General features: G+C 38.6%; 1 protein-coding gene across 1 annotated transcript in view; it reads left to right on the top strand.

The window, feature by feature from the left end:
- The window catches only part of LRP1B (LDL receptor related protein 1B), a 754,577-nt gene extending 738,990 nt beyond the window's left edge, over positions 1-15,587 (top strand). Inside the window, 5 exon segments of the mRNA XM_033164188.1 lie at positions 4,776-4,852; positions 6,663-6,753; positions 8,429-8,567; positions 10,844-10,942; positions 14,288-15,587. Of these exon segments, the coding sequence (XP_033020079.1) occupies positions 4,776-4,852; positions 6,663-6,753; positions 8,429-8,567; positions 10,844-10,942; positions 14,288-14,431 (550 nt within the window). The 3' untranslated portion in view covers positions 14,432-15,587.
- Positions 15,588-15,798: the final 211 nt, after the last annotated feature.

Here is a 15,798-nt window from a genome sequence, read left to right as displayed (position 1 = left end):
ATACTTTATTTGAGAATTTTAGTTTTTATTACATATATGAAGTCTTCATTAACAGTGGAAAAGTCAGGGGAAGGAGGAATGAAAGATATAGGGCAAGTGTAGATTGCTGCGTGAGAACAGGTACTATTGTTCATGAGCAAGTAAAGCAAGGGCTTTATGCACAAAGTTCTCAACATTTCACCCACTAATGCAGATTTTGAGAAGAGGAAAGCACAATTAATTATTAATCTTATACAGACTTCACCATTACAGGGTTGGTTACAGCAATTTATAATTCAATATTATTATTATTATTTAAAAAATAGTTCAAAAATAATTACAGGCAGAGGAATATGGCGGGACCTAAAATATATGTCTGAAGGGTCAAAGGCCAGAGTAGAGAGATATGTCTTTAGCATACAGTACAAATGTATCTTTTGGCCCAACCGATCCTTCACACTAGCAGAAGCCAGTGGAAGTGATCCCACCAGCGCAACAGGAGTTCTCCCTGTGCACCTCCACACCTCCCCCAGATCCATTCTGGAGGGTCAAGAGAACCCCCAGAACAGCATGCAGGAGGAGAAAAAGGGGACTTTACTGTCTAGCAAGCATAAATGATTGTGCTTAAGGAAAGAGCAGATGAATTCCTCCTTATATAACGAAGGTGCCAGATGCACCTCCATGGGGAGGGTATGCCACAACTGCCACAGATGATGTCTTCACCTGGCCAAACAAACACTACTGAGGACAGTGGAGCTACCAATTATATATGGGCTTAAAATTTGTTTTGTTGTAGATGGACTCCTTCAGGCAGGGATATAAGTTTAAATAAATAAATAAATAAATAAATAAAGGGCCTGTCTATTGATCTTAACCCACAAGAGCGTCTGCAGGGATCTGGTATTTCCGATATTTTGGGACTAATTTGTTTAGGGCTTTAAACACTAATATGAGCACCTTCTATTGGCCCCAGAACCAAACTCGCAACCAATCCAGCTACCATTAAGCACTTTCAAGAATAATTAAGATATGTGTAGAGATCCTATGGTAATTAATAGGAGATAGAAATGTTAGTCTTAGCTAGATTTGTGCCCAACGTGCTCACTAATAATAATAATAATAATAATAATAATAATAATAATAATAATTTATAACCAGCCACCCAATTTCACTGTTTTCAAAGTTAAGGTACTAAGATTTGACATATGAAAGATTTTTCTCCAAAACAAGGTTTTGTGATTTACAGCACATCCACAGATAGATGGACATATTTCTTCTACTGCCGCAATACTACAATATGTCATTTCCCCTGTTTTTGAGTATTTGCAGCCTACACCACTCAAAGGTGTTGAAATGAGTATCGCTAGTACCAGGAACATAGTCTGTAAATTATAACAATAAATAGCTACTCTGGCTTTAATTATTAATTTTCAACATTAATTTAGGCTACATAGTATGATTTTCTGCTTTTCTGTTTTGTGTTGTCACCAGGTTTGGACTCAGCACATGTAGTATGCTATTACAAATGGTGTTTTATTTATCACCTGTGAAATCTAAATGTTATTGTAAACCATAGTGATATTTGTTGCACTGTACTTTATGGATTTTTAAAGCAAGAAATATAACTGTAGATTTTCAGTTAAGTGTACAAATATTCCAGAAATAAGTTTAGAGCTTAAAATCAGGAAGCACTGTAGCACTGTATCACATACATCAGTGCTAAATTAGTTGCGGTATTATGACTTATAGCCAGCACAATTTAAAGAAAGTAGCAAGTCATTTATGTGTGTTGTTCCATAGCAATGAATCTGTTGCCATCGAGCATAAGTAACATGTAAACTGTCCCATGAATTTTTAAAAAATTGTATTTTCAGAAATAGGCCCAGATACTCACTGCAGAAATATAGAACATAAACTTTCATATTTCTTCACTGGAATGTATCCAAACTTTTACTATATTTATCTTTTTATCTTCTCAACTCTCTTATACCAAGTATGCTTCCCAAAACTATAGTTTTTATCTGATGGTCTATTGCGTCTCGAGGCCCCCAAGCCCTTCCCCAAGTAAATAACTTCACATTGACACATAGTTTTGGTTTAAGTTAATGGGCAAAATTTAGGCCACAACTTTATTGGTTACAGCAAAGTGAGCGGTATTGGCTTAGGTACTGACAAACTATCACTGACTCCTGCCCTCCCAGTAGGGAGTCTGGAAGGGTAAACACCAAACGAGAGAGCAACATTGATGAAGACCAACAGAAGCTCACCCTGGGGTTCCTGTGTTTTTCACATGGCCCTAGCCCCTCAAGCAGACTTTGGACAAGATCCAGGACCCCCAGATTCCTTTACTGGAATACCCTTATTCATGGAGGGGCAGGTGATGGACGCACCTCCCCTCCCACACACTTCATTAAGCCAGTGCCTAACCGCCTAACCTTACACAGTTGTGACAATTGCTAAGGGGGTAGGCGAAAACCAAGTGGCCACTGCCAATTTGCCAAATGGAAAAATTCCTACCCAGCCCCTGTTCCAAAACAGGCGACCAACCAATATCCGGCAAGGCCAAAGGAGCAACACCTACAAATAGGGACAGGAGGGCAGGTGTTTGGCAGCGCGAAGCAAATGCTTCAGCCACGTCATGCTGCTGCTTTTATAGGCCCCCACCAATCACGCCACCTGAACTGATTAGCTCAAATGGCCTGGTGTGATTGTGGGGCCATACAGACAAGGCCTGGACCACACCCAGCACCTTCAATATGGCAGGGGTTCTCTCAGGGGCCCGTGTGCAACCAGGACCCTCGTTAAAGACATTCCCATTTGCAGGTAAGTTAGGCCTGCTTTATCAACCTGAAAAATTGAATAGTGGTGCTCCCCCTCTCCCCAGATGCATGCATGTGTGTGTGTGCGTGCACACACACATGCAGAGCAACCATTTAACAGATTGCAACATCCTTTCAGTCATGCAGAACCTTCCTGGGGTTGCATGGCAACTGCAGGCAAGGCCGGAGCCTGCATATACATCCCATTCCACCTAGTCTCTTTTCCAACAGTCTGCTGCTATTAGCAAGATTCTTAGAAACCATAGATTAATTGCATTTCTGTATATGGGACAGAACCAGATGTGATACTAAGGCAAGTTTTTCCAATAGTTAACATGTTTGGGATGGAGATACAACATTGCAAAGGTATAGTGGACAGATGGCATCAAACATTATGACAGATGATAGCAAAAACTTTTACTATTAGCTTAAATTTAACTTTGATGGTTTCTTCTTGACTTAAAGGTAACTTTCATGCAAGTATGAAAATAGAGTTGCTTTTAATACTTTTTATGCTGAATTGATCAAGTGTGTGTAGTTCACAGTGTGCAAAGAACAGGCTAATTGACTTGAACATTACATCGCTACAAATTTATTTCAGCGTTAATGAACCTCCATGCCTGAGGAAATGTATATATATCATAAATCTGTAGACAGATTTTACTAGAACAAAAGCTAGGAGTATACTTTTCATTGGATAAGCAAAATTAACAAATTAATAACAATAAGTACCACAAATATATATTTCATCTAACGAAATATTATGGTGGCTATCTCTACACCATACAACATGCTAATCAATTTTTCTCATCTTAACAAGATGAACATTAAAATGTCCTGCATTAAAAGTACTGGCAGATAGAATACCTGTCTTCCATCCATGAGATGTAGAAAAGTTTAAGGCTTTGTTACGGGATTGCCTTCTTTTTTTACTCCTTTCAATCAATTGACAAGAATAGTTAACTAGTTTGCTCCTGAGCATTGTCTCATAAAATTTATATCTGGCATGATATAAAGTAGACAATTTATATGTGCCTACATGATAAGAAACAAGGTATATCTCTATTTTAGTCTCCTTCAGGCATCTTCCTAGATGCTCCCCCCCCCCCCACTGCCAGACATCTCTGAGGTAGAATTAGTTTTCACTCCGTTATCTCATTTGACATTGCTTCTCTGGAATCCATTCCACCCCCACCCGCAATCAATTAATGCAGGAGTATCAAACATGGTGTCTTCCAGATGTTGTTGGACTCCAAAGCTTAGCAACCCCTGCCATTATGTCCAAAGGTTGAGAGCTGTAGCCCAAAAACAGCTGGAGGGGCCACCATGTTGACTACCCATGAAAATCAGCCAATTAAAATAATGCAGCCCAGGTATCACCCAAGCTTAACGGATAACAAGTAACTCATTTCAGAATATTCCATTTTTTAATAGCTTTTCATTTCTACTTGTGGCCTGTTCATAAAAAGCACAATTATTGCACAGGAGCAGAAATAATTGCTATTTATATGTCTAGGATTCCTATTTTGGCGCTTCTATTGGTCTAAAGTCAATACATTTTAGGTTAAGACATTTTGCAAAAGACACAGGAGAGAATAGTAGAATGAAAGCCGTTTTGTAAGTAAAAATGAGACTTCCCGGTTTGTGAATGTTTAATGTCATCAGTCTCTACTAACAAGAGACTTTATATTTAGTTATTATCTGTGACTTTCATTGCAGGCTTTGTTAACCCAATGTTAACAGTACAAACTAGCATTGTTGTATTGCCACTTAACTATTTTATAAATTTTATTATATATTTTTGATAAATATTGAAGAAATGAAAATGGTAACATCATTACACCTTATTGGAGACAAATTGGGTTTACTCTAGAACATGATTTTTTTGGTCATTAATGTGGGTTATGTCTATTTAATACATTTTTGTATAATTTGTAGGTGTGAGTTGATTTTATTATCTTAATTGGGTTGTTTTAGATGCTCCACCAACTGGTCTGGAACACAGTGTGAAAGGCCAGCTCCCAAAAGCAGCAAATCTGACAATATCAGTACAAGTAAGTTTTTTTGAATAACAATGTTAATATAATTTAAGCCGTTATTTAAGGAACAAAGCATTTTTTGATAGCATTGGAAGTTATTGGAATGGGCATTTTGCTACTGTTGTTGACATTAATTTATTGTATCTGTATTTTTAGATCTTATAATTTAATTGGAAATTGTTCAATTCGGTTGTGTATTTTTTATATTTTCTTTATTGTTTATGACTACTTTTGTTATGTTTGTAATGTAAATCTTTTCATGTTGTAAGCTGCCTTGAGCATGGTTTTAACTTTGGAAAGGCAGCATACAAATAAAATGATGGTGATAATTAACCATTCCTGTGGACACGTGGGTCGCTCTGGTATGAAAAGTATGGGGCAACACTTAGAGCCTAACTATGTGAAATGTTCATTATGTAGTTTGCCTTTGCAAACATTTTCTTTCACAAATTGACAGCAAGGAAGCTCACAATTTGGAATGGGACACTGGAAAGGGGGAGGTTAATTCTTTACACTGACGCAGTCCTGCACCTGCAATTTACATTGGACCATTTAATCAACTGGGAGATTCTTCTCCCTTGCCATGACATTTGCAGGATTAGGGGAGGGATAGAATAATAGAACTGTAGAGTTGGAAGAGACCATGAGGATCATCTAGTCCAGCCCCCTGTGATGCAGGAATAAGCAGCTGCCTCACATGGTGATCAGACCTGCAACCTTGGCATCATCAGCACCACACTCTAACAGGATCGGTGCTAGGGCTTCTGGCGCCATAGGCAAGACCAATCTTCTGCCCCCCCCCGCCAAAGCCTGCTTTAGCGGGAGGTCGGGGGGGTGGAGAGGCAAAAAGCGGTTTCTCCGCTTTAGCGGAGAAGCCACTGCTTGCCCGTCCCGCCCCCCGCCCCTTGCCAAAGCCTGCTTTAGCGGGAGCCAGAGGCCGGGGCGACGCAGCATCCTTTGGCGGGCGGCCAGGCGGCAGCCTGTGGGCTGCCGGGCAGTGGGCGCAGGCGGGCCAGCAGCGCCTCCCTCCATTTTGGTGCTCTAGGCAGTTGCCTAGTTTGCTTAAATGGACGCACCGGCCCTGCACTCTAACCAACTGAGTTATCTAGGAGACTGGTAACAGACTGACACACAAAGAGGGACAGGAGTATGACTGTTAGGTGGCAGTGAAATGGATAATAGAGAAATTAAATAGTTCAATGAATGACTTAAGTAAAATGTCAGCTTTGAGAAAGGACTTTAGGAATGACAGGCAGGCCAACTGCGGGAACTTAGTAGAAGGAATATACACTTTTCATCGTCATATAGCTTCTCAGTAGAATATTTTAGAATCAGAACACTGGAATATAATGAACAACTCATGGAATGACTGTTTAGGTCAGTCAGTGACCTGGTTCGGACATCAGTTTGAAACACAGTTAAACTGAACTATAGTTTCGGTGAACATAGTGTGTGCTACTGTAAATGCTTTCCCCTGTTCAGGCTGCTTCCACACTGCTGGGAGCTAAGATATGCTCCTGCTTCATATTATGTCAAAACCAGACCTGATGGTTTGTTTCTCTCCAGACAAACCCACAAGCTGTAACCAAGGTTTATTCTTGGCTAACAGCTTTTTGGGAGGAAAGAAACTACAGGTTTCAGGTGACACAAAAACCATTTAACAGCTTCCAGTATTCCATCCCTACTTTACCTTATCTATTTGTTAAAACCTGATCTACATTACAATCAAAGTTGCATGTCACTCTGCTTACTGAGGTATTATCAAAGTTTCCTTGCCAAGTGTTAAATTTTCAGTAGTCAAACATGTTTCTGTTATTTGTTGCAGGAAGCATTGCAATCATTGTTCCACTCGTCCTCTTGGTGACCTTGATTACTACTTTGGTAATAGGTTTGCTACTTTGTAAAAGAAAGCGAAGGTAAGAAATTTCCGTAGAAGGAAAAAGAAGCAATTTACTGGATAGGTTCTAAGGACAACCAACCTTGAATGGTGATGATGATTTTGTAATTTCAGTCCAAACCTGTATGGCACTATGTGCAGATACTCCAAAGAATTTGCAATATGAAATAGCCAATGGGGAATATAACAGGAACAGATGTAGGGGAGTCAATGGTAGGGCTTGATGAATTTGAGCAAATGTGATACACTTACTTAAAGCTTGATCATAGTTGGGAACTAGGATTAAGAAGATGAGTCAAAAACCACATAGAAAAGGTACATTTTCAGATGGGCCCTGAAGGAAAGGAACAAAATGACACCAGCTACGTGTTCATGGCAAAAGTAAAACAAAGCAAAAAGAAGGGAGAATGGGTGTGACTGTTTAAGGCAGTAAGAGAGAGCTAGTGGAGCGGACAGCACGGGCATCAACAAATCAAGACCAACAGATACGATAGGTAAGGACAATATATTTAGGCTGGGTACACAAAGGGACAGCTAGTGAAGTGGGGGAATATACTACTACTGCTACTAACAACAACAACAACAACAATATATTTGTACCCAGCCAGATGGGTGGGGTATAAATTTATATTTATATTTAATTTATATTTATATTGCCCCAGCCACTCTGGGCAGCTTCCAGCATACATAAAAACACAGTAAAACATTAAACCTTAAAAAGCTTCCCTATACAGGGCTGCCTTTAGATGTTTCCTAAATGTTATGTAATTACTCATCTCCTTAACATCTGATGGGAGGGCATTCCACAGAGTGGGCACCACTACTGAAAGGCCCTCTGCCAGGTTCAGATAATTAATTGTCATACCATCTGAACGCGGCAGAGGGCCTTTTCAGTAGTGGTGCACTTAGGTATGAAAGAAGGGCAGAGAAAAGCTTGTACAACATGGAAGATTGCCCATTCACAAAACAGAGTTTATCGAAGAAAACAAAGAGAAATTGAAAGCACTGTTGTTCAGGAAGAAGTGACATAACTTTGGCCAATAATTAGATATAGCGTACAAAGAAGAGATGCGAAAGCTGTTTACCAAGGAGACCAGACATAGGCTAAAGGAAGGCTTGGGAGGAAAGGGAACTAGTTCTGGCTTGGACTTGCTGACCTTGATATTGCAATTAGACAACCTAGTGGAGCAGTAGTAGTAGTAGTAGTATTCCACCCTTTATCCGAAGATCACAGGGCAATTCACACACAAACACAAAAATGAGAACACAACATAAATAGTAAAAACAAAACAAACCAATAACACCCCTCCCAGAAACAAATAGAGCAATTGGCAGACAGAGAGACTAGAAAGCTGTGGGGTATCTATAGAGGTAACGGGGCAAAATATAAGAGGTACTGAAAGTCATAGGAATTAATAATGTTTTCCAAGGAAAGAGTTTAGTGAGAGAACAGTAAGACACTAAGAACAGAACTCTCAAGGGATAGTTGCAGAAAGGGTGTGTGTGCAGAGGAAAAGCTTCCCATCCCCCTTGGAAACATTGAAAATTAATCTGGCAAGGCAATCTCCCCTCCCCCCCCCAAGAAAATCACTTCTTTTCATAGATTGTCAATTTCACACACACACACACACACACACACACACACACAACACAGAGATTAATTTGTTCACTCTTTCCCTTGTGATATATTTTAGGGCAAAAACAATCAGACGACAACCAATTATAAATGGAGGAATCAATGTAGAGATTGGAAATCCATCATATAATATGTATGAGGTGGGCCATAATCACAACGAAAGAGGTCTTTCAGATTTTACATTAAATCCAGAAAAGGTAAAATCAAATATTTGTTTCCTAATTCAAATAATTATGTTTTAAATAATAGCAGAATACTACCATTCGGTAGGATCCAAAGGTCATCTTCCATTTACAGAAAGAAGCTCTGATCCAGTGAAGTCTCCAGCTAATAGACAAGGAGGGGGCAGGGGCGGAGGAAGGTGGGGGTGATAGGAGCGCACGGCCCCCTTTGGCGCGATCTCGGGGGAGTTTCCATTGCGGCTGCATGCCACGCCCCAGAATGCGCACCACGCCCCTTTGGTCCACGTGCCACGCCCCAGGACACGTGCCAGCCTCGCCCCCGCCTGCTCCCTGCCCCCGGTGCTGGATAATGAAGCTCTGCCACTGGGGGGGGGGGAGTCAATTTTTGCAAATTTCTCTCCTGCAGCCCTCCTAAGTACTTCCCACACTTTTTCAGAGTGTTCCAAAGGACCTCTGGAGGTGAGGGGAAAGACAATTGGTGAAAATGCCTCCCCTTATTCAGTGGTGGCTCATTACACCACACTATGAATTATAATTAACCTATGTTATGTCTGAGGTTTAGGAAAATATCTTCCAGATTTGGGGAAGTATGTGTCATATCCAGACAGTGACGGTGCCCTAACATTTCATTTTAGAAGTCCACTGACAAACTTATAGAAGAGCAAGGTAGAAATAATATGGACAGAATGTGTGGCTTCAAGATTTTGAAAAGGGATTTTTAATTACGTGACATTTACAGTGGGAGGACTGTGGACCAGCCTCCACCACCCTCACTGATCAGGGCCTCTTCTGAAATGGAAAGACTCATTTGAATCCAACCCATTATTTCTAGAATGCTTAATCTATAAGTCACAAATGCAAACATTCATGTGTGAAACCAGCTCAGTATTATACATTGTTACAATTGTGAGTTGTTCCTAATATATATTGATTATTTTCAATTGAAAAACCGTAATGCTTTCTTATCCCTGCCAGGTATTTGAAATCTGCACTAAGCATATGCTTTAACCTAATTAATTCTGAAGACCTGTGATGGGAAAAAACTCTGTTTCCCACTGCTGCAAAATATCTCATGCCTGAGACTGCTCAGTGACTTATTTTACATAATGACCATTGTACCATTCCCAAATTGTTCATTATTCAATGGTGATGCTGGAGTGATAGCAAGATAGTGAGCAAACAGTGTAAAAACTTAAAAACTGCCTGGAACTTTATAGGGATTTAAATTATTTTAATGATTATCACTGCCTGGATGGGTCAGAGTTAATGGTTTATCTGGCCCAGCGTTCTGTTTCTAGCAGTGTATCTGGAAAAATCACATATGGAATGAAGGTGTCAAAATCCTCAGAGACATGGAGGTTCCATTTATTTAACGCTGGCAACCAGTAATTGATCCATTCATGGGAAATAGATCTTATTCTTTTGAAATTCATCAGAGATAGCAGCCATCTGCACATCTCAGTGTCAATGAATGTTAGTTTTTTAAAAGAATGCCAGTCAAATGTTCTGGCATTATGCGAAAGGGATTTCTATCTCTACATGCAACTTTATCAATCCTTAATATATATTTTTTTCTAGACTAAAAAGACCTATATACTGAAGTGATTCTTTGTATGGAATGTGCAATAACACTTAACCGTTTTCGCTTTACTTTCCTGTACCCTTTCCAAATATGTTATATCCTTTTTAAACTTGGGGTAACCTTAATGGTACTGGGAGAGGCTTCTTTCAGCTTGTACATGTGAAGTATTTTGAGGCACATAAAAATTCTGGCCATTCTCTTTGTTATGTGCCAAATGAACAGGTCCCCGTGCCCCCAGTTGCACACCTAACACTAGCAAAGTAGTTTTGCTAAGCTTTCGAAGAATCTCCCCAGCACTTAAAAGGAAACACTCCTGTTGTTCCAAATTACCATCATCTGTACAAGACCTTGAAGAATTATTTCAATACTATGATGTATACAGTTGCCCTATGACAGAGGAGTAGCTGGATTATGAATAGTTTTTAGAAATGGCCAAGTGAGTCCTAGTCAATTAATCACATGTATAAACAATAAATTAGTGCTAGGCCATTTGACAAATTGAAGATTACTGTAGAACAGAAATGCTTCCTGTACTAATGAAAGTATTTTTTAAATTTTTATGCATTTTAAAAAAATTTTTGGAAAAAGATAAAGTTCAAGTATGTGATTTTACTCATTGCTTGTTCAATGCTATTTCAAAGTGTAGAAGGAAAATGCAATATTTTAAAAACAAGAACTAAATGCAAAAAATTACTGTATTTAAATGCAGGCCAGGTATATAGGGGGAGGGTCCACAGTCTTCAAGCTTCCCCACACAGCACCGCCAATCTACTTAAACACTGACCTGAAAGGACCTTTAACAGCAGGGGTGAGAAACTGCCATTCATTTTCCATGCTCATTCTACCATAGCCCCCTGCTCAAGAGTTAGAAACGATTTGTATGAGTTTACAACTGATAAAGGTAGCACTAATATGCAAACAAGTATTTAATGAATGGTGTATTTAAAAATAGCCATACAATATGATAGGAAACAGTATAAATGAATCTAGACCTGATGTTAAAAGTGAAAATGCAATTAATGTGCATATTTATTATGTGAATAACAGCTGCAGGGAAGCCTGGGGTGCTTGTGGGGATAGATATACAGCTGCAAATGGGAGCTTCCTTGGAAACACAAGTAGCAGCTTCGAAGAGGTGATTTTGTGGCAGGCAGATGAGGAATTTAAATTCTGCTCCCCACCCACCCACACAATCCTGCTATTTAGATACATGCACATTAATTGTATTGACACAGTTCGTGTCACATCTAGTTTGGCCCTGGAAATAAAGCAATAATAAGAAGGAAACTTATTCATAGATAAGTCATGTTTTGCTATGTAGCATCAGCGCAGCATACAGATTGTTTGCTTCTTCACAAAAATTAAAACAGACAAGGCACCCATTACAGTAAAACAAAGGAAAGAAGGGAAGGCACCCAAAGCAGTAAGTAACCAAATGAAAAAGAAACATCCAAGATGAGTATAAGCTAATTTATTACCTAATGAACTTTGAGTATTATAATACTTCTTCAGGTCTTTCAAAGAGAAATTGTCCAAAACTGTCTTCCGCAGATGATGTGGTGGCCACCTCTGAAGAAGAGTTATAATCCTCAAAAGGAACTGGACACTATGTTGTAGTCAGCACCATCTTCAAAACTTCAAATTGAATAGCTCTGCCCCATTATGGTGCAGCCACGTCCAGTTAAGAAATAATTTCAAATATTCAGTCATATTTAGACAGTAGTGTCGAAGGTGATGCTTTGGCATCTGTTTTCACAGAAATCAGTGTTTGCACCTTTTAGCTACTAATTCTAACTGAAAACCTTTTATCACACTAAAAGAAACTGACAGGAGGAAAAAATGCACAAATTTATGACAAACTATTTCTCTGGCAAATAAATTGTAATCAATTTTTCATTTAAATTAGGATCAACTAGCCACTTTATATTAATACCCTTCATCAGACAAATGGTTTATCTGGAGTATTATTTGCTGCTCAAAATAATGTGACAGTAACATTTCACAATAGTTAGTGTCTTAATAAGCAACATGACATGTCCAATTAGATGTGTTCTCTATACCTGATGGTGTCAAAGATTTTAGGGCAGTAGAACAAGTTTATGAGCACAAAGCACAGAACTGAAATAAAGTTAGTGGTAAACTTAAAAGGCTTTAAAATTAGTAGGTAGTTGGACATGAATGTTCCCAACGTTCTCTAAATTTCATCTGCTGGACTGGATCCAGACTTTGCTCCCTGCCAGTGAGAATATTCCAAGTGGCATTCCACTCAGGGTATGCTCCAGTTAAGTAGCGGAGGGAAGGTGAATTTTGCCAATTCTCTCCCACACTCTTCCCGAGTGTTGGGGACCCCCCCCCCAGAACAGTGGGGGGGGGTGGCACTGCTGGCAGCAAACTGAGAGGGAAATTGGAAAAATTAACCTCCCCCTGCCACTCCTCCTCATAGATCACAAGGTTTCCGTGGACAGAACAAGCCTTTATGTCCACAAGTCAAGACTGACTCCAATCCATAATTTTTGAGTAATGAATCAAATACATTTAAACTTTCTAAAACATCAGTGACATTATTATTAATGATCATATTCATATGCAAGGATGCATGCATTTATATGAAATCATTTACACTCATTTGTAATGTGGTTTCTGCAACTGGATATCAGTTTGCATGTACTGCACCAAAATGTTCATAGGACGTTGTAGAGTTGGCAATCACTTTTTTTCTTTTTTTCTTTTAGAATATACAGCATGAGACAAACAGACTGGACAGACCTACTCACTGGGCTTTTATAGGGGTTTAATTGTGAGCTTATCTGGCCATGAAAAATGGAGCTCAAGCCAATTTCATAGACTATGGTTATATCACACAACATTCAGCCCAATGCTGTGTGTGTTTACTCAACAATAATTCTACTAAGTTTAGTATCAATTAGGTATGCATAAGGTTGCAGCCCTAATAATATTCAGAACTTTCCTTTAACTATAGCCCAATGGTGAAAATTATCTAATATTTTCATGCATGCTTCAAGCATATTCCGATTTTGTAAATAAAATGATACAGAAGCTATAAAGACATTACTATGGGGGGGGGGGGAAGCATCTATTGACAACCATCTTGCAAAAATGCTCATAATTAAACCATAACAAAGTCTAATGAATAGATCTGTCCAATAATTGTCTATGGGGTCAATGTCAAGGTGGTCTTGATGATGTGGTAGCTTTTATATTCAGTACAATTACCAAGTGAAATATTGAAGTGTATGAGTAGGATATTTAGAACTTAGGGAAACAGTTTATTTAAGTCTGATCTAGTTGCCCTTTGAAACTTCTCCTACACCTTCCATGCACAACCACAACATGTGCATATGACTTTCTCCATCAGCTGTCCTCATACAAGTGGAGAACTTAGCTTGAGAGTCACTTCATGTGCCTGTGGAACATATATCCAAATGGGCTGCACACATGTGAATATATGTGTCTTTACACAGTAAGAATGCAGGCTTTTAAAACACTATTCGTTGACTCAGATTAACATCCAGGCTGGAGAGGCACCCATTATTGTCACTAAAGCACCCTGCCCTTTACTAACTTTTAAATCGGCATATTGCAGTGGCAGCTGGGCTGAAGAGAAGGTATCCTAACATGCTATGGAGTTTGTAAGCATTTCTGCAGCAGTATCCCTTGAGAGTTGTGGTCATTCCAAGGGCAACTGCTATTCATATTCTCCATAACAGGATCATATGAAAATATAAGAAACAGAGAAATGAATTGGCATAGTTTTCATATGTTCCCCTCCCATATTTCCAATAATCTTGATTTCCCCTCAGTGTCCCCCCCCCCCTTGAAAAATAGGTGTCGGTATTTACCATGAAGTTGTTACAGTAAGTGCCACACTTTTTAACAAAAAGAGGAGCCGGGACTGCGTACTCTTGAGTACCCCCTGAAAAAAAGCACTGTTTCCCCTCATGTTGCATGTCATCAGTTGTATTAAAAGCATGTCCCATTAGATATTTAACAACTCTTTGTGATTTATGTGAGCCAAGGTAATGAATAATCATATCCCAATTTGTTCCTGTGTGTGCATGTTGTATGATGTATTAAATTGAGAGGTTTTTTGTGCTTGAGCTATTCTAAATATCACATATTTATCTCTTTTCAGCCAACAAACTACTCCAATCCAGTGTATGCAAAATTGTATATGGATGGGCAAAAAAATTGTCGAAACTCCTTAGCCAGTGTTGATGAGAGGAAAGAACTCCTTCCAAAGAAAATAGATATTGGCATAAGGGAGACTGTGGCATAATCCATTGTAACCTTTTGTATACTGTATAAATGTATAAAATATAATGATTAATTTTCTATGTACCAACAGTATTATAATTGTTTTAGCATCAGCATTACCTCTGGATTTATTTTTTTCTGTTTGGTTGGTGGTTTTCTGGGTTTTTCTTTTGCTGATGACTTGACTGACCATTTGTATGGTATTTTTATGAAAAAAAAAATCTGCACTACAGTAAAATTTACAACAATGCTGCTGATATAACACACATTGAATTTGTTATAAATTTAAAAAAAATCCTTTGTAGTGTGAATATGAGCAATCTATTTTGTATGAACCTTTTCCTTTGGTTTTACTCAATCAATGAAGATGATATCTGCACTTTTCCATTATATGGTCTGAAGGCTGTAGTACAGTGTGTGAATTTGTTTATCTTTTAAATGGTGGAAGTATGGATGGTCTACTCTCTTTGTGCCCATTAAAAATTCACTTCAGAATGTTAAAATTTTAGGAAACCTAATTTCACAAATAAAACATAACTTCCTTTTACAGTTAGCTTTAGGTTGCTGAGAAGTTATGAGTAATATAGAGAACATCTAATGGTCTGCATGAACACAGATTTTTCCGTTTTGGAGATTCAGTGGTCGTCCAAGCTATACTAAACATATATACCATGTAAAAAACCTTCGTATTTAGTAAAACCGTATAGAACTTAGTGATATACGACTTGCAAGTGGAAAGACCTTAATTGATGTGTGCTAAGGCCTATTCTGCAGTCCTTTATACAGTAGCTTACCTGGAGCACAAGATGGCATTGCCTACACACATATTATATATTTATTTACTCAGCTATATGCATTCTTTGTGTATGATGAATTCCCCCGTGGTGTGAGGAGAGCAAAAAGCCATAAGCACACACATCAATAAGAGAATTCTTAAAGGGAAGAGTGGGGAGAACCCATACTTGCCTAAAAATATTAAATCAACCCAGTCTTCACCATTTTGTATCTGTTTAAAAGCTACTGTGGATTATTTTTAAAATTTCTTCAACAAACCTCAAAAATCACATTCTCAATAGTGGGTGGAGAGCGTTCAATGTAATGAGTTTCCAGCACTTTCTCTGGTACGGTATTAGCTTATTTTATGTTGTTATGAAGAATAAAAAAGAAAGAAAAATCAATACAATTTGCCTTTTTTTAATTGTGACAGAAATACGTAGTGCAATTCCTTTAGGTTGTTATGAAAAAAACAGTTCTTGAAATATTTTATACATAACTTTAAAGGCACAAAAGATTTCACACACCTGTACACAAAAAATGGGGGTGAGGGCTTTTGTTCTTCTGCTACACATTACTGATTTTTTAGCTGTCATGAGATATTAATCTAACAGA

Source organism: Lacerta agilis, chromosome 1, assembly GCF_009819535.1.
Source record: "Lacerta agilis isolate rLacAgi1 chromosome 1, rLacAgi1.pri, whole genome shotgun sequence".
NCBI lineage: Eukaryota > Metazoa > Chordata > Lepidosauria > Squamata > Lacertidae > Lacerta > Lacerta agilis.
This window is presented reverse-complemented; position numbering and strand designations above follow the sequence as displayed.